Here is a 19,084-nt window from a genome sequence, read left to right on the forward strand (position 1 = left end):
CCCACCCAGCCGCCTCTCTCGGGCCCTGCGACCTCGTACCTTTGCAGTGGACGGCCACCGCCCCGGCCGTGTTCTCGCAGATGCTCAGGAAGCGGCGCACGATGGCGTCGCTGGGCGTGCTGCCGTCGATGAAGAAGAGGTCGTGGTGCTGGAAGCCGGCGTCCGTGAAGCGCTTGGCCTCGTAGATCTTCTTGTTCAGCCTCACGACGGCCGTCACGTTGTGCTTCTTGAAGTACGGAAAGTAGGCCTCGGGGGCATGGAGAGGGTACCCTGCGGGACACCGGAGCGTGAGCAGAGGCGGAGGCGGAGGCAGACCCCTGACCGCCGGGGACGCGCGTGTCTACGGCCCCGCGGGAAAGCGAGCTTCGTGGGAGCGGACGGTCCCGGGCTTCTGGAAGAGGCAGGCTGCAAATTCAGGAGGCTGAGAAGGAAACACCGCCGGGGCGGTGCCTGCCATCCCAGCACTTTGGGAGGCCGAGGTGAGAGGACGGCCTGAGCTCAGGGGTTTGAGACCAGCCTGGCCAACTCGGTGAGACCTCGTCTCTACGGTAAATGAAAAAATCAGCTGGGCGTGGTGGGGCACACCTGTAGTTCCAGTTACTCAGGACACTGAGGCAGAAGGATCGCCTGGGCCCAGCAGGTTGGGGCTGCAGTAGCTGTGAGCATGCCACTGCACTTCAGCCTGAAGACAGTGAGACTCAGACAGAAAGGAAGGTTGGGAGGAAGAAAGAAGGGAAGGGAGGTGGCTCACGCCTATAATCTCAGCACCTTGGGAGGTAAGACGGGAGGACTGCTTGAGGCCAGGAGCTCGAGACCAGCCTGGGCAACATAGCGAGACCTCATCTCTACAAAAAAGTCAGAAAATTAGCCGGGCATGGTGGTGCACGCCTGTAATTCCCAGTTACTCAGAAGGCCAAGGGGGAAGGATCATCTGATCCCAGGAGGTCAAGGATGTCATGGGCTGTGATGGTGCCACTGCCACTGCACTCCAGCCGGGGTAACAGAGTGAGACCTCAACTCAAAATACATAAATAAAAAAGAAAAGCTCTCTAAGTACAGGAAATAGCTAATTTAAGTCCAATCCACAACTTCTATGTTCAAGATGGCCTATGAAAGGACACAGGTAAGCTGCCGGTTAGCGAGGCCTGCCTTCCCATTGCCACCTTCATCCTCCTTTGTGTGACCTTGGCCAAGGGGACCAGTTGGAGTTCTGGGCAACAGGTAGCAGAAGCAGCTCTGGTAGGTGAAACTGGAAAGTCATGGGAGCATGCTCCTCCTGCCCCCAAACCAGCACGTTCCTAAAGTGTCCAATGTGCTCTCAGGCCCAGTGTGACTCCGAGGACGTCATTACCTCCTGTGCATTTTTCTCCACCCAACAAATACTCTTCAACTCATTAAAACTTTGTTCTCTTTTTGCCAGATGGATAGTTTTCATCTGTCATACAACCACAAAAAGAGACTGATTAGGAAGCACCTGCGATGTACACGTGAGGCGGGCATATAATTTCCCTAATTATCTAAACAACCTGCTAAATGAAGGATGACCACCTAACCCGGTTTAACAATTAAGACACTAAAAGAGCAGGGTGCCAGGCAGTGGGTCAAAGGATGCTCAGTTTCAGTTAGGAAAGAGGAATGTCAACTATATTGTAACAATGTATACTATAGCTATAGCTGGTAACAATGTAGCATTTGCCTCAAAGTCACTTAGTAGATTTTAGTGTTCTGATCACAAAAAATGATACATATGTGTGGTAATACACATGCAAAAAGCCACTCTACAATATGTAAATATTTCAAAATATCATGCTGTATAATATTATACAGTTTTCATCTGTCAACTAAAAATATAATTCTTGGCTGGGCACGGTACTCACGACTATAATTCCAGCACTTTGGGAGGCCGAGATGAGAGGACTTCCTGAGGTCAGGAGTTCGATACCAGCCTGGGCAAGATGACAAAACCTCATTTTTACAAAAAATCAGTCTGGTATGGTGGCATGTGCCTGTGGTCCCAAACTACTCGTGAGACTGAGGCTGAGGCTGAAATATCACCTGAGCCCAGGAAGTTGAGGCTGCAGTGAGCTGTGATCATGCCACTGTACTCTAGCCTGGGTGACAGAGTGAGACCCCAAGAGGAGAGAGGGAGAGAGAGAGGAGAGAGGGAAAGAGGGAGAGAGAGAGAGAGAGAGAGAGAGAAGAGCAATTAGTGTTTTTGGGGCAGAACATGCAGTCTCCAAGCCCCTTTTCTTTTTTTTTTTTTTTTGAGTGGGAGTCTCACTTCGTTGCCCAGGCTGAAGTGCAGTGGCACATTCACAGTCACTCTGGCAATCCTTCCAAGTAGCCAGAACTATAGGCACGCACTACCATGCCCAGCTAATTTTTTTTTTTTTGGTAGAGGTGAGGTCTTGCCAAGTTGCCCAGGCTGGTCTCGAACCTACAGGCTCAGGCAATCCACTTGCCTCAGCCTCCCAAAGTGCTAGAATTACAGGCTGAGCCACTGAGCCCAGCCCATCCCTTTGTATTTCTGAGCGGCTTCACCTTCATGTGAAGGTTTCAGGGGGCTGTGATCAGTTGGCCAAGGTGACCATGGAAGCTTTGACCACCGCAGACCTTGCCTGACAGCCCCAAGAGACATGGGAGGGTCTCATTTCTCAGCACACTGCCTCCCACCTCTGCAACCCTGCAGGTTCACCAGCTCATGGCCACCAGGTGAGAGAAACGATCATCAGATCCACTGGTGAGGAGGGTTCCAGAGGGGGCAGGGAGGAGGGCAGACACTTTCTGCAGGGCATCCTCGGCTGTGCTTCCTGCTGCCCTGGACTTTGCTGTGCTGGTCAGCGCTCGCCCTGAGCCAAGCCTGCACACTGGCGCTGTGGTGTTGGGGCCGTGTTTCCAGATCCTTTCTATCTGACCTCCAGTTGGTTCTAGAAGTGGAGGCATGGCGGGACGACCGGGAAGAAGAAGGGCTTCTTCCTATTCCCTGGCTGCATCAGAGTGAAGACAGGAGCCACCCAAGTGCCCAGCTCAGTGTTGCACACCCAGCTCCAGCCTGCAACACTTGCCTCAGGTCAGAGCCCTGCCTTGTAGCCTTCCACTCCTCAGCCCCCAACTCCCGGTCTTGCTATGTTGCCCAAGCTGGTCTCGAACTCCTGATTTCAAGAGTTTGGCCTCAGCCTCCTGAAGTGCTGGGATGGCAGGCATGAGCCTCCACACGCGGCCCCTGCGCATCTTCAAAGCCTAGGTTTCCAGCCTTCTCTGGGAGTCTGTGAGCTGCCCATCGCATTCCAACAACTGACTTTCCAGTTTCACTTACCAGCGTTTCTTCTACTACCTCCTATCCAGAGCCCTAACTGGTCCCCCTAGGCCAAGGTCACACAAAGGATGAAGGCAGAATTGGAAGGAAGGCCTTACTAACCCATGCATCATTCCATGGGCCATGTTGCTTTTAGGCCAGTAGGTAGCATGAAGCTTATTTAAAACCTTCTGTGGAGAAACAGTAATGCAGACACCCACACAGAATAAACACATGCTTTTCTACCTACAGAAATCAAGTCTGTTCTCCTAGTTGGCTTACCTGCTCAAATTATTTGCCAACAACAGATTTATAACCTAGAGGAGACAGGACTACAGCTGGGATGTGGAAATGAGAGTCTTTCTATGAGGAATGGAAGGAAGGGCTCCCGGCACATGGGAGTCCCTCTTGGTGGGTAGGCTGGTGAGAGCCCCTGCCTGAGCTCCAAGCACACCGGGGATGGCCATGATGGCTGCCATTACCCACTGTGCTCAGGGACGGTTTGGGGTCTGTCACCTCCCCGCTGCAACCAAGGCTGAAAGACCCTCTTGCCATATATGAATTTCCACCAGGAGCAAGTGGCAGTATGGCTAGTATACCCAAACAGACCATTAACACACTCATGATCGGCAAATTTTTCACTTGAGAGCAGGTGAAAATAAGAAAAACTTCAAGCTGGTTGCCACAAACTTGGGTCATTAAGCACAAGTGAAATGGTCTTTTCTTTTCTAAACTGTCACTTTTTTCACAATACAGCTGAAAGCTGAAGATATATTCAGGATTTGCCTCAGACACCATTCTAACTAGCATTCCATACTTTGTATATATTTTGAATATATTATATATATATGTATATATATTTGTTTACATTGCATCATTATATCACTATCTGTCTCACTATCACTAATAAGTTCACTGGATTCATCTTTGACCTCGGTAATCCCATCAGCATATATTTCTTCATTTTCCAGAATTATGGTAAATTACTTTTAACATTGAAGCATGAAAGCCCTGAAATACCAAAATACATATACATATAATATATTCAAAATATATACAAAGTATATACAAAACATACAAAATATATACAAATATATACAAATATGACACTAATTGCAACAAAATAATGACCAATTTGCAATTTTTACCAGTCACCTAAATCAATAACTTTATGCAGTTGATATCAGATAATTATCTCAATTAACTTTCTCTCTCCTTGCCTGACTATTCATTTTCAAGCAAAATATAATAACACATAGATATGACACTGTTACAGCATTCAGAAACAGAATTTACAAAGATGTAAATTCATGCCAGCAGCAACCAGGAACAGAATTTGGAAACAATGTAAATTCACATCCGCCATGGCAAATGAGTTAAGAGAAATTATGGATACCTTCTGAGGAAAGAATGCTAGACAGAAACTGCCCAAATCTGTCAACAGACACTGGGATAATAGCAATAATGACGATAATTGCACCAAACATTTTTCAAGTTCTTGCTTTGCTATATGTCAGCCCTCCTACTGAAGACCTCTTGTGGGTTATCTCTGCAGTTTCTCAAGGACAGATGCCTGGGGAAACCACTAAGCCACACACACACAGCGAGGAAAGGGCAAAGCCAGCACCTGGACCCTGGCCACTGGGCTCTGACATCCATGCTGGGCTGGTTTCGGGGACCACTCAGCTTGATTCCATGGTTTGGCTTCCAGGTAAGACAGTGTGATGGGAACTTGGAGGCTGCACTCCTGGGAGCTAGCGAGCAGCTTCTACAAACACCCCTGGACGGTTTCCATTGAGCTACACCAATCATGAGACACCTGTGACCTGCGACCCTGCCTGTGGGTGTCTGCAGTGTTTGGATGTTTGTGTGGGGACTGTGTGGGCACCACACTCTGGTCTTGGGGTCTCCTGCCCACCCAGTGCTGGCCAGCCTGTGTCCACCCTGATTCCCTCTGGTCCCTGGAGGGGGCCCCAGGACCAGCAAAGTCCAAGCAGAGCCCAGCATCCATAGGCCAAACAGGGAGACAGAATTGCAGGGCTTAGAGATATCTTAAAATCCATCTCTTCCTCCCCAGGGCCTCATTCTAAAGTGAGGAAGCAGAAGTACTGCCGAATCACATGACAAGGTCACTCAGCATAATTAAAAGTAAAACCTGGCCAGGTGCAGGGGCTCTCACCTGTCATCCCAGCACTCTGGGAGACCAAGGCCAAAGGACTGCTTGAGGACAGGAGTCTGAGACCAACCTGGGCAGCATAGCAAGACTTAGTCTCTACAAAAAAATCAAAAAATCAGTTGGGCGTGGTGGTACATGCCCGGAGGCTGTGGTAGGAGGATCGCCTGAGCTCAAGAAGTAGAGGCTGCAGTGAGCCTTAATCATGCCACTGCACCCCGGCCTGGGCATCAAAGTAAGGCCCCGACTCAAAAAAAATAAACAAAAAATAAAATATGGCCATGCTCAGTGGCTCAGTCTGTAATCCCAGCACTTTGGGAGGCCGAGGTGAGTGGATTGCCTGAGCCCGCGGGTTTGAGACCCACCTGGGCAACTTGGCGAGACCTCATCTCGACAATAAATCAAAAATTAGCCAGGCGTGGTAGCGTGTGCCTGTAGTTCCAGCTACTTGGAAGGCTGAGGCAGAAGGCTCGCCAGAGCCCAGCAGGTTGAGGCTGCGGTGGCCGGGAGCAGCCACTGCACTCCAGTCTCGGTGACAGAGTGAGATTCCAACTCAAAAAATAAATAAATTAAAATAAAATAAAATAAAATAAAATAGTCTTAAAAAGTAAAAACTGCAAAACGAGCAGGTAAATGTGGAAAGACAAACTACACTGAACAGGCTTGTTGATGAAAATACAATCATGATCTCTGCTATCCAATGAGTGCCTATTGTGTGTACCCAACACTTTGCAAGGCACACCCGACAGCATCTCTGGCCCCCATTAGATGACTGCATCGTGTATTCCCCCTGTGATACACAAGAAAATGGATGCTCAGAGACGCTGTGGAGCTCACTGCAGTTCACACAGCCCACAAGACACACAGCCAGGCTCCAACCTGCGGGATCTTCATGGCAGCCCTTACAGGATCAGCAGGCTGATGCTTCAGACATGGGAATTCTCCTCCTCCATCTCAAGTGTGTGCTCTGTCTCTCTCACTCTTGCTCTCTGTCTCTTCTCTCTGGCTCTTCTTTCTTTCTCCCTCTTCTCCTCTCTTTCTCTCTCTCTCTCCCCCTCTCCCTTTCCCTCTGTGTGTGTGTGTGCACGTGCACACAAATTTAAATAGAAATGAGAATGACATAGACACTTAAGAGATATTTTTAGGCTGGGCACGGTGGCTCAACCTGTAATTCCAGCACTTTGGGAGGCTGAGGTGAGAGGATTGCCTGAGCCCAGGAGTTCAAGACCAGTCTGAGCAACTTGGCAAGACCCCATCTCTACAATAAATCACAAAAAAACTAGCCGGGCATGGTGGCGTGCATCTGTAGTTTCAGTCACTTGGAAGGCTGAGGCGGAAGTATTGCCTAAGCCCAGCAGGTTGAGACTGCGGTGGCTGTAAGTGTGCCACTGCACTCCATCCTGGGTGACAAGAGTGAGACTCCAACTCAAAAAATATATATTTTTACAGAAAATCTGAAATCCAAAATATTCGTTTCATTCTTCTGTTTTTGTTTGTTTATCAATTCGGAACTGTGTGACAAAGAAAATGGGGCCCTGCTCCTTCCCATGACAAAACAAAGTGCATCAGTACAGAAAGAAATGCCTGGTTGGTCTCTGTGACACAAATATATGCCCAAGACGCCCATGATGCATTCTGTTCAGATCCCAAGTTTGGAGGGTTTCCTCTTGCTACCTTCTAGCAACTCTGATTGTTAATTCCTTTAAAAATCTCAGTTTTTCTTCTAACAAATTCCTTAAATGACTTTCAGCATCCTCAGGAAACACAGGGTTTCTCAATCAGAAAAAAAAAATACTAAGATTTCACTGTAATTGGATCACATTTCTTAACTTCATCACAAAATTATTTTCTTAAGTTCAAAAAGTATTTACAAAGTTAAAGCCTTTTATAAAAAAAGATGAAGCTTCTAGTGAATATCCTATCATACAGTAGGAACTCCAGTTAAATACCATTATTCTAGGCTTCATCAAAGCCAACAAACACAAGGGACGTAGCACTCTCAGATCCGAGAGGGCACAATATATACACAGAAAAAAAAAACTGACAACAGAGCAATAGCTTAACAGTGGTCATTTCTGAATTATATGTTTCTGAAGATTTTCTCTGTATATCGCTGCTGCTTAAATTTTCTATGGTGAGCATCATGTCCTCTATAATAAGATAAAAAAGAAACACAGAATTTGCCATCAACAGACCTAGCTACAATCCACACACTGCCTCTTCCTGGCTGCAGGAACCAGAACAAGTTAGGCAACTCAAAGCCTCCGCTCTCTCTTCATAAAGTAAGTCCCACCTACCCCAGAGGGTAGTTCTGACCATTAAACAGAGAGCGCGTATAAGAGGCTCAGACCATTCCTGCAAATGGACAGATGGTAGCTAGAATTCTTCCCCATACTGCAAGATGGGACAAAAAACTGCTTAAAGAGTTCTGACAATGAAGACTTAGTACACAAAATATGCACATCCTTCTATCTGGTGAGTTCACATCTAAAAATTTAGGGCAAGAGATTAGAGCTACAAAAAGACATATGAATGTCATGCCAGTCATAGTCACTTTTAAGGAGTGAAAACTGTAAACAACTTAAGTCTCATTTAAAAATAAATTAAGAAGGGGCAGGGTGGGGGAAAAAATAAAATAAATTAACTAGGCTAGGCAAAGTAACTCATGCCTATAATCCCAACACTTTGAGAGGCCAAGACAGGGAATTGCTTGAGTCCAGGAGTTTGAGACCAGACTGGGCAACATAGTGAGACCCCCATCTCTAATTAAAAAAAAAAAAGTTTTAAAATAAAATAAATTAGCAAAATTATGGCACAGTCATATGGTGGAATCATATACAGTGTCACCATGGAAAACGACAATACAAATCTGCATCTGTTGTCATGAAAAGAAGTCTGTGATAAGTGGGAAAAAAAACTGGCCATAAGACAATAATTACCTTATGATTCCATTTTTTAAAAGAAATTTTAATATGTATATATACTGAAAGTTAAAATATGTGCAAATTTTAAAAACACACACACAGAAAAGCAGATGGAAGAAATTAAAATCCTCTACCACCAACAAGTAAAACTAGTAAACTTGGGTGGAATTAGCAGTTACTTGTATGCTTTTTGTTAGTTCACCTGCATTTTCTTTTATTTTCATAAGTAAGCATGTATTGCCTGTATAAAAACATTTTAAATGACTTTGCTTTTAAATTCAGGTCTCTGTCACCCAGATTGGAGTGCAGTGGCACAATCATGGCTCACTGCAGCCTCAACTTTTGGGCTTAAGCAATCCTCCCGCTTCAGCCTCCCACATAGCAAGACTATAGGCATAAGCCACCACATCCAGCTTTTTGTTTGTTTGTTTTCATTTTTGTTTTCATTTCAGCTCAGCCTGGTTTCAGACTCCTGAGCTCAAGCGATCCTCCCACCTCAGCCTTCCAAAGTGTTGGGATCATAGGCGTGAGACCACACCGAGCTTTAAATGACTTTTTAAATACTACTTCTCAATTTCTCCTTAAGAAAACCTGGGCAAACACATGAATCTCAAATGGTGAGATTCTTTCAGATTTACCAAATAAAGACCCAGCAACAAAGCCACTCCTGAAACAATACATACCCCTACGAGATTCCCTGGGCCTGAGTCAGATAATTTTGTGCAGAATACAGATGTAATCAATCTTGTCTTCAAAGACCAACTGAACTGTCAAAAAGCAGTTTCCTCAGGTTCTCCACATGTTATTCCTAAGAATTCAGCATGACAGAGGATAATTCTTCAATGTCCAGAGCAAAAAAAATTCATGAGAAAGCTTATGACTGAGAACATCAGATTCTGGCTTGACCACAGAGGTCTCCCATTTGTTAACTGAACCCTCTAGACCTGGGTTGCCATCCAGAGGGAAACTATGACCCTAGCAGAGTTCCCTGTTAGACACATTACAGATGTGAAATGGTGAGTAAACCAATTACCAAATCCAAACGCATGAATGACAATATACAATGATACTCCATTCTAGAAGAAATAACATGCATGATGATGATAATGATAGAAAAATCAATCTGAACCAGGGGTTTCAAATTAGTTCTTTTCCAAACACTAGTGTTCCACCTTTGTGATCAGAACAAAGGAAGGAGCTATTATGTTCCTGGAGAATATGTTTTCAACTTTATGTAATTCTCCCATAAATTATTCCAAAACTTTTTGGTGTCTGTCATTACTTGTCTTCTAGAAAATGTTAGCAGGTGGGGAAAAAATAAGTACAAAACAAATATTAATGGGAAAACATGCATGCCTGATTATGTTTCATTCAACAGGTTTATCTTTTGTTTTGCTTTCATTTTCATTTTTTAAGATGAATACCCATGACCATACCTGTGCTGTAAATAGGTAGTTTAATTACTGTCAACTAGAAAATTGTTCCTAGTTGTCACAGAGGACCTACATATATCGGCATAGTGGCCATGCTTAGGGGCACACCTATGACTCTGTGACCTTGGGCAAATGCCCTCAATGCCCTCCCCTGGAAAACAGAACTAACAGTATCTATATCTCAGAGTTGTGTGAGTGTTAAATGAGAGAATGCTGTGTTTCGGTAGTAACTAGCACATAGGAAGTATTCAATAATTAACACTTACTGTCATCATCATCATTATTCAACATGGTGCTCCCAAAAGAATACCTTGATTTATTCGGCATTCTACTGCCAAGTAAATCCGAGAACCACCAACAATACTCAGTCATCTGCTTAATGGTTTGACCAGCTAGTTTCTCAGAGTCTTTAATAATTAGGTCAGGTAACATGAAAATTTGCTAGTTTTAAAACAGTGACTATAGCTCCACCTACTGGAAGTATAATATTTAACACACTAGTTAATATGGTTCAATTTTTTAAATTATGAATAAATATTCTTTGGAGAATATTATCAAAGGAAAAGATTATCTGAAAAAATTAAGAAATTAAAGAAGATAAACTAAAATAAATTTTGGATGGTAAATGAAAGAAAAACCTACCATTTTCAATTTTGCTTTTAGGATGTGGTCCACTAAATGCTAAAAATTTTCCTGGAACAATCCAGTTGAAGTCACCATTTTCAACTCGCTGGCAGAATTTTGTGAGGAAAAAGAAAAAAAATATTTTATAATTCATATACAATTTAGGAAACCCTTACAAATAAAACTGCTTTGCACTCTTATTACTAGGCTAACAGGATACACATGAAGACAAAGTAAAAAGTTTCAAATAAAAACATACACCTGATTCTCAAAATGTTATTTATGAATTCAATCCACTTCTAAAAAAGTTCTATCTAGACTGTATGAAAAGTTTAGAAAACTTTTACTTATGGTAGAGGTAGTTTACATAAAATAAGTTTGTCTCCTGGGCACTCTGCAATGAAATGAAATGAAAACAAACAGTGCTTGTCATGGCAATAATTAAAGAGAGGTAAAAGAAAACAGGAAATGTAAGCACTTTTTCCATGAACATGATAAACACACTTCAAACAAACAAAAAATCTGTAAACATCCAGGTTCATGGGGAACATACTTCCACATATTTTTCTGTTGTTAAGGCTGATATCTGCTGTCAGTGCTGATTTTTAGACTCAGAAACAGCAGGAGATGGAGTGAGGGACAGAGACTCAAGAAACCCTCAGGCTATACCAAAAACCACAGTCAGACAAGGCCCCCTGCAGGGGCCACACACCCATACAAGGGTCAGGCAAGCGACACAAGTAAAAGCAGGTGCTCCCCCACTCAGGCTCATCAGGCACCTTGCAGGAAAGCCAACAGAAGGCAGCTGACCTTCCAGCTGGATTTTTGTGTGGAATCTCTGTTTTTAAAATGTTGGAGCTAAGCACAGTGCCTGCGCCTGTAATCCCAACACTTTGGGAGGCTGAGGTGGGAGGGATACTTGAGTCCAGGAGTTCAGCTGGGCAACCTAGCAAGACCCCGTCTCCACAAAAATAAAAATTAAAAAACTGGCCAGGTGTGGTGGTGCATGCCAGTAGCCCAAGCTACTCAGGTGGTGGAGATGGGAGGATCACCTGAGCCCAGCAGGTTGAGGCTGCAATGAGCAGTGATCGTGCCACTGCACTCCAACCTGGACAAAAACAGAGTGAGACACTGACTCAAAAAAAAAAAGTTGGCTATTTCCAACTAAATTTTCAAATACTATGAAATCGAATAACACTTATGGGCTGACTCTCACCCCTGGTTGTCAGCCTTTGGTCTACACACACTATGAGATCATGGAAAGGGACTCTTGACCAGGGAAGGGCCAAGCACCCCCTCAGCACCTTCATCTCTCCACTTTCCTTCCTTCCCCGAATGCCTCTGAGCCCTAGGACACCGGGTCAAGGCTAAGGTTACCCAAGACTCTTCAGGCCACTGGGAGACACCTGTGCAGGGCATGTCCCTTCCTCACTGATGCCTTCGTTACCGCCACCCCACTCCCCTCCCACCATCACTTGACCTCACTGCCCTGGGTCACCCACAGCTGCCCACATACAAGGCTCTCTCCCGCATATGGCCAGGACCTCAATGGTACAAATCTGAGCCAAGAATGGAGCCTGTACCACTGTGAGAATGCAATAAATATTTGTTAAGGAGATTGGATGAGGCCATCAAGGGAACCTGGGGCTACTACTTTAATTACTTGTATTAGCTCTTACCATTTCCATGAAGACCAAAACTCGTCTGTACAGTTTTGATTTTTAAGATGTGCATATTTCTTTCCAGTTAGAAAAAGTTTTAAATGAAACTTTACGAGACACCTAGGAGCATCTTAATTGCATTAATCTTGTTGTAATAAAACATAATGTTGTCAAAATTCCCTAAGTCTTAGATCACTAAGAGTGCTATGAATGCACATGGCAAATTAAGCCTGAGCAGAGCCATCGCCTTATAACATCAAGAATAAAAAACAGAACGCACACCTCCTTATGGCAATTACACATTTTCTTGTTTAAATAAAGCAGTCTCAAATAATTCCGTATTTCTCTTGAGTAATTATTAAGCTTGAAACACTATTTAGAAATTCAAGAATAAAGGTATGCTCTAATCATCGATAAAACCAATTCTTTATGACAGTAAAAAAAAAAGGCTTCTATGTTCATTATTTCTGTAACCTTGCCCACCAAGTAGTCTGGATAAAGATATTGTGTTGTGTCTATTTATTTGGATTATAGACGCCCACTTGTTTAAATAGCAACCTTTGAAATCCTATGGAGAGATGCAAGGGACTCTCTAAGACACATCCACCCACAGAACCAAAGGACATGCTTGCAAGTCTTCCCACCCGAAAGGTAAATATTAGATAACACTGGGCTAGATTCAGCAACTTGGCTAAGGTTAATGGAATACACAGAGATGTAGGTCTTAGATCTACATCTGAAAAAAATTCATAGGAAAGTTACAGCTTTTAACTGACCTAATATAACATTTGCTTTGATAATCTCCCAACATTAATATTTGTGCCTCCTTAATGTGTGACTTATACAGATGTCAATATTTATCAATAATAAAACACTTTACATAACACAAGTTACTTTTTCTAATTAAACACACACACACACAAACACACACACTTCAAAGAAACCTGGAGCAGACAGGAACCTAAAGTACTTCCCAACCCACCCGCATTGTGGAAACAATTGTCAAGTAAGGATGAGCAAGTGTTACATATAGCCTCTTCAGATCCAAAGTTGGCCATCCACCAAATACTAGGCAGAAAAACCATATATGTCCTTCACTCTAGGAAAACCCCAAGATGAAACAATTTCAATTCCTGAAACTGACATATCTATATGCTATTAGTCACCTCACCAGAAGATTCTCCAGTCTGCAAAGGACTCATGAGATTTCTTTTGAATAACTAACATTCCTGGTGTAGTTAAAATATTATTTGACTTAAAAGCATGAATTTGTACAACTTTTAAGAAACATCTGAGCCTCTTTTGTAACAGTTACAGGTATATTATTCAGTTCAAACACTGAAAAATATGTTTTTATATTGTAATAAACCTACAGTAAGACAGAAAAGATAGTCCTTGAGGCTGACAATTGCAAGATCGAGTCCCTCCATCAACAAATGTGTTTTCTCTTTCTTTTTTCCTTTTTTTTGAGTCGGAGTCTCACTCTGTCACCCAGACTGGAGTGCAGTGACACGCTCACAGCCACTGCAACCTCAATCTGCTGGGTTCAGGTGATCCTTCCACCTCAACCTTCCAAGTAGTTGTGCATCACCACATCCAGCTAATTTTTTGATTTATCATAGAGACTAGGTCTTGCCAAGTTGCCCAGGCTGGTCTTGAACCTATGGGCTCAGGCAATCCTCTCACCTCTGCCTCCTAAAGTGCTGGGATCACAGGCGTGAGCTACAGTGCCAGGCAACAGATATGTTTTCTAAGGCAACATGGGGAAACAAATTTGAAGCACAATGCCCCATTCATTCAAATATTTGCTAAGCCTTTATTAAATATCAAGGACTATAACTTAGTGTTGCCACAAAATAAAAGGACACATTCTGCATTCTCTCTGTGCTTTTAAGAAGCCCAAGGACAGGTGGGAGCCACAACTAGCAGTCATAATAATGGCAGCAAACACGTGTGTGGCCTTAACTGTGCCAGCCACGACACCATCCCCACAGCTCCCTTAACAACAGCAACCCTGGAAGGTGTCATTTTCATCTCCATCTTACCCAGTAAAGAAGCTGCAGTAAGCTTTGCTAAGGGCTACAGTCAAAGTACGTGAGAAGTTCAAAGATGGCTCAGAGACTGTTTTGAAATGTCAGAAAGTAGAACACTGCAGTGACTTTTTAAAATTCATTAAGAGGTGCTGTCTTTCTGTTTTCCTAAACAACAAAACAGTGCTGACAACACCGCTGTATTACATAAATGCAAATACACAATAGAGACTGGCACTTCATGAGCTTACAGCAAAGTAAATATTTGAATTACCTGGTTTAAATTAAGTTGACATGCCATTTAGCTTTAAATCATAATCAAACTCTAGATTATTAATTTAGACTTGCTTTCGCAAGACACAGTGTGGTGGAGGGGAAAAGGAGTGTCCCGTGTGAATGACTGTCCCTCCTCTGCCAGCAACAAAGGGGGCTCACAGCGGGTAGACGGCATCTAGGAATGCCTGTGCAGGGACCATAGCAGGAGCAAGAAGCCAGCACACATCTCAGATACCATTCCAGCACAAGACACAAAGCCTGGGTCAGCAGCTGTGGGGACTAGGAAACAGGATGCTCAGTCGTGGAAAACGTGTCCAACCAGACATCACGAGGCCTAGAGAGCCTTAGCCCATCAGGGAGGACAAAGGAAGAGGATGCCTCAGAGGAGCCAGAGAAAGACAGCCAGAAATGCAGAGGAACAGAAGGCAGCCCCTTACTGCTGAGGAAGGGCCTTAAAGCTGGGGAAGGGCCATGAGTCAGAGCAGAGCACAGAGGAATTGGGTGGGAGGGAAACCAAGCCAGCCACCTGGGGTGGCTAACTCCGGTGTCAGCAGGAACAACTTCCGTTGAGGCCAGGTCACAATTAGTTCCAGATCTGAGACCACCCTGGTAAAAAGTCTGGAGATAAAGAAAGGGACAGAGAGCAAACAATAATTAAAGAGGAAGAAAACCCCCACGGGGTTTGCTTGGGACGTGGGTAGACTCTCAATGCCCCATAGATTCAGGGAGATCCCTGCATTAGCAGATATGGACACCCTGGGCCCCTACTTCCACAGTGACCTTGGCCAGGCAGGAATTTTGCTTTTTTAAACTTGGGCCTTTGAGTAGTGGCTCCAGGGAAATGCTCACAACAGTCCTTCTAAGAGTCAGATCACAAGACACACCACACCTGCTAGGGGTGAGGACACACCCGCATGCCTGTGCTCCGCCACTGGCCGGGCCCAGTCCTTGGCAGGAATTTCCATTTTCCCAGCTCTATCATCCATGAACAAGTAAAGAAAGCCAAGGAGGGTCCAGATTACAATCTAGCTTGCCAAATTCTAATTCCAAGCTTCGAAACATACTCCCTTCGGTGTTCAACAGCACCGACACCCAAGGTGACCTGAGGTGACTCGTGGAGATGCTGGAGGCCTGACAGACTTGACTGGCTTTCCAGGTATGTGCTCAATGGCAAAGCCCAAGAGTCTACACCCCCTGGTCAGTCTGGCAATTCACTTAAGCAAAGAAGAATGACACAGTCTACCCAGGGACAGGGCCCAGTCACACAACAAAACTAAGTGGAGACCTGGTCTCAGATTACAGTATCTAGCAATCCATGCCGCAAATCACCGATTCAAAAAGAGAAACTCATAGATTGGCTGGTAATGAAAGAAACATCATTTCTGGAAGGAGCCAACCACAGCAACCGTGTTCTGGAGTATTACTGCAAAAATCAGAAAGGAGTCTTAGTTAACGTCTTAGTCAGTTTCCACAGAAGACAGACCATAATAAGCAGCTGGAAATGTATTGTGCTTCTATTTTTAGTATTCATCCACTCATTTATTCCCAGGTTGTCTCATTCCAGAAACACTTAGGGACTGCCCATCATGGGTGTACCATGCTGCTACGTTACTTATTCAAACAAGGATAGACAAGACACAGTCTGTCCCAAGTACCCAGGGTAGAGGAAGACACAGATGATTAACAGACTGTCAGGCAAGGCTGTGTGAGAAGAGCTACCCCAGGGCTGAGAGGAATTAAGGGTGCACCATGTCCACATGGTGGACCAGAAAAAAGGGTGTGCAGGCAGGAGGTGGAAGCAAGGACATGTCCAAGGGCAAAAGCATGAAGAGGTCGCCATCGGGAAGCTGTACAAGTTTGGGTGTGAGAAGGCAGTAGACAAGGACAGGACAGGAGAAGGACAAGCCCACATCATGAGGGCCTTCCGTGGGGTGGCAAGGAGCCTGCATTGCCTCCATGTTTTTAGTCAGCATGCGGTCAGTGAAGGACTTCAAACAGGGGAGTGATAGGATCAAACTGGATTCTTAAAACCTACACTCTGATAGGAGTGTGAAGATGTGACCAAAGAGGCCAAGGTTCAAGGCAGACCCAATCCCGGACATCTGGAATGGACCAATGCATTCTCACAGGTCCCAGACAGGCTGTGCCATAATGTAGTTGGGGTGGCGTGAAATTACTTTCCAGAACAGACATACTCTTTTCCCGCAAAACACTTCACAACCAGTCTGTCAATTAGAAATTCTACATAGACAACTAATTTGATGTGTATGAGAACAAGGGCTTGTGGCAAGAGTTAAACACAACCCCTGCAGAGTGAGGCACAAGAATGGATGAATCCTATGACCTCAAGTGACAGGAGTAGAGACTCCAACCCTACACATGAAGAGAAGTTACCGGCACCTCCTAGAAAGAAAACTGGGCCTAGTAAATATACTGAGCAAACAGTAGGCACTTAATGTCTGTTCAATAAACGAACTGAAAGGCTGTAAGAATGAGGCAGCAAGGAGTGTGACATGGCTTCTTTCTCTTTTTTTTTTTTTTTTTTTTTGAGTCGGAGTCTCACTCTGCTACCCAGGCTGGAGTGCAATGGCACACTCACGGCCACCACATCCTTGACCTGCTGCGCTCAGGCAATCCTTCGGCCTCAGCCTTCCAAATAGTTGGAACTACAGGCATGAACCACCATGCCTGGCTAATTTTTTTATTTATTGTAGAGATAAGGTCTAGCCATGTTGCCCAGGTTGGTCTCGAACCTGTGAGCTCAAGTAATCCTCTTGCCTCTGCCTCCCAAAGTGCTGAGATGACAGACATAAGCCACCACTGCGCCCAGAGATGTGGCTTTTTGACTCTCAAATGACAAATGTGCCTGCTGACATCATGATTTCTGTAATCCAAAATTTCCTACCCAGCAAGACCAGAACGGAGTCGTCTGGAAGGGGACCAGGCAGGCAGAGTTGGAAGGCCATGAGCCAACAGCGGTGAGCTGTAATCCCAGGTATTGGGCAAATATCATCATGTTCTGTGCATGCCATGCCCTGGGCAGTGCCTTTCAAGTACAGCGACCGGTGCCTCTGCCATTGGGCAAGTGGTAACCAAGCCATAACCAAGCCAACAGCAAAGCGAAGGGGGGTCCAAGTTTGCCTGCACCAAAAAGCACAGGATCAAGGCAATAATCTCCTGGTATTCTGGAAAATGTTCTCATCCTGACAAAATGACTTCACAGAAAGTCTTTTTTTTTAAATAAAAAAGGAATGATTTATGGGGGGGAAGATAATGGCAGATAGAAAATAGCTGAAACAGCCAGGCATGGTGGCTCATGTCTATAATCCCAGGACTCTGGGAGGCAGAGGCAAGAGGATTGCCTGAGCCCAGAGGTTTGAGACCCACCTGGGCAACTTGGCAAGGCCTCGTCTCTACAAAAAAAAAAAAAAAAAAAAAATCAAAAAATTAGCCACGTGTGGTGGTGCTCATCTGTGGTTCCAACTACTTGGAAGGCTGAGGCAAAAGTCTTACCTGACCTCAGCAGATTGAGGCTGCGGTGGCTGTGAGCATGCCACTGCTCTCCAGCCTGGGCCACAGAGTGAGAATAGAACTCAAAAAAATAAAAATAAAATAGCTGAAACCAAAAGTCAAAGCGATTTCTCAGTCTTGAAGTAATTTTTGGACTTTAAGCTCCAGCTAATCCCCCAAAAGGGTATTTTAAGGCAGCTCCTTGAAATGCAGAGCCAGCTTTTGAAGGGGTAGTGAGCATCAGTCCCAGGGATATGGCATCCTGAATGGTGGCATGGAAGTGCTGTTTCTCTGCATGTCTCCCTCCCCCCAACTAGGGACAGGCTACAACATAATACTTTTATGATTTTTTTCTGAGTTTTTCTGTGTATGCCTGATACAAGGACATCATCAAAAATGGCAAGCCTTCTGATAAACAGTGGAAAGCCCCTTGGAGGCAACTAAAGTAACGAACCAAAGACACAACAGAAATTCTCTGGGACAAATAATGACTGCTTAAGAGTAGGATTATTAAACCAGGCATGATGACTCAAGCCTGTAATCCCAGCACTTTGGGAGGCTGAGGCAGGAGGACAGCTTGAGCCCAGGAGTTCCAGACCAGCCTGGGCAACATAACAAGACCTCATCACTACAAAAAAATTTTTTTTAATTAGCCAGGCATGGTGGCATGCACCTGTAGTCCCAGTTACTAGGGAGGCTGAGGGGGAAGGATCACCTGAGCCTGGGAGTTCAAGGCTGCAGTGAGCAGTGATCATGCTACTGTACTGCAGCCTTGGCAACAGAATGAGACTCTGACTCAAAAATAATAATAATAAAAAAAGAGAAGCATCAATAATGATCATTTGTGTTTAAGCAAGGTCTTGCTTGATAAAGACAATTATCCTAAAGAAAAAAAATTGGGAAAAAAAGTTGACCAGAGGCAGAGTCTATATACGAGTACTACTTCAAGGCCTTACAAGCAGATCATCCTACACTAGCATTAACCACTAAACTCGACTACTAGAGACCGTATAGGTCCTCACGTACCTACAGGTGCATAATCTAACTGACTGGTCAAGCTTTTCCATCTTCATTATTTTTCCCTAGGACAAAGGGTCTATTTTCATTTTTCTGAATAGATCAATGGCTAGATTTCAAAGAACTGGCTGCTCTCCTAGT

General features: G+C 44.5%; 1 protein-coding gene across 2 annotated transcripts in view; it reads right to left on the minus strand.

Annotated features, from left to right (window-relative positions):
• Positions 1 to 19,084, minus strand: part of CDC14A (cell division cycle 14A) — a 181,587-nt gene that overhangs the window by 68,731 nt on the left and 93,772 nt on the right. The window contains exons 7-8 of one of the 2 annotated variants that reach the window (XM_021715861.1): positions 10,468 to 10,555; positions 40 to 270 (exon numbers count right to left, since the gene is read on the minus strand). In XM_021715861.1, the coding sequence (XP_021571536.1) occupies positions 40 to 270; positions 10,468 to 10,555 (319 nt within the window). The remainder of the gene's footprint in view (positions 1 to 39; positions 271 to 10,467; positions 10,556 to 19,084) is intronic. The other variant, XM_021715862.1, reaches the window with a different exon arrangement.

Source organism: Carlito syrichta, unplaced genomic scaffold (assembly GCF_000164805.1).
Source record: "Carlito syrichta isolate Samal-C Ts95f unplaced genomic scaffold, Tarsius_syrichta-2.0.1 Scaffold307934, whole genome shotgun sequence".
In the NCBI taxonomy this organism is placed as follows: domain Eukaryota; kingdom Metazoa; phylum Chordata; class Mammalia; order Primates; family Tarsiidae; genus Carlito; species Carlito syrichta.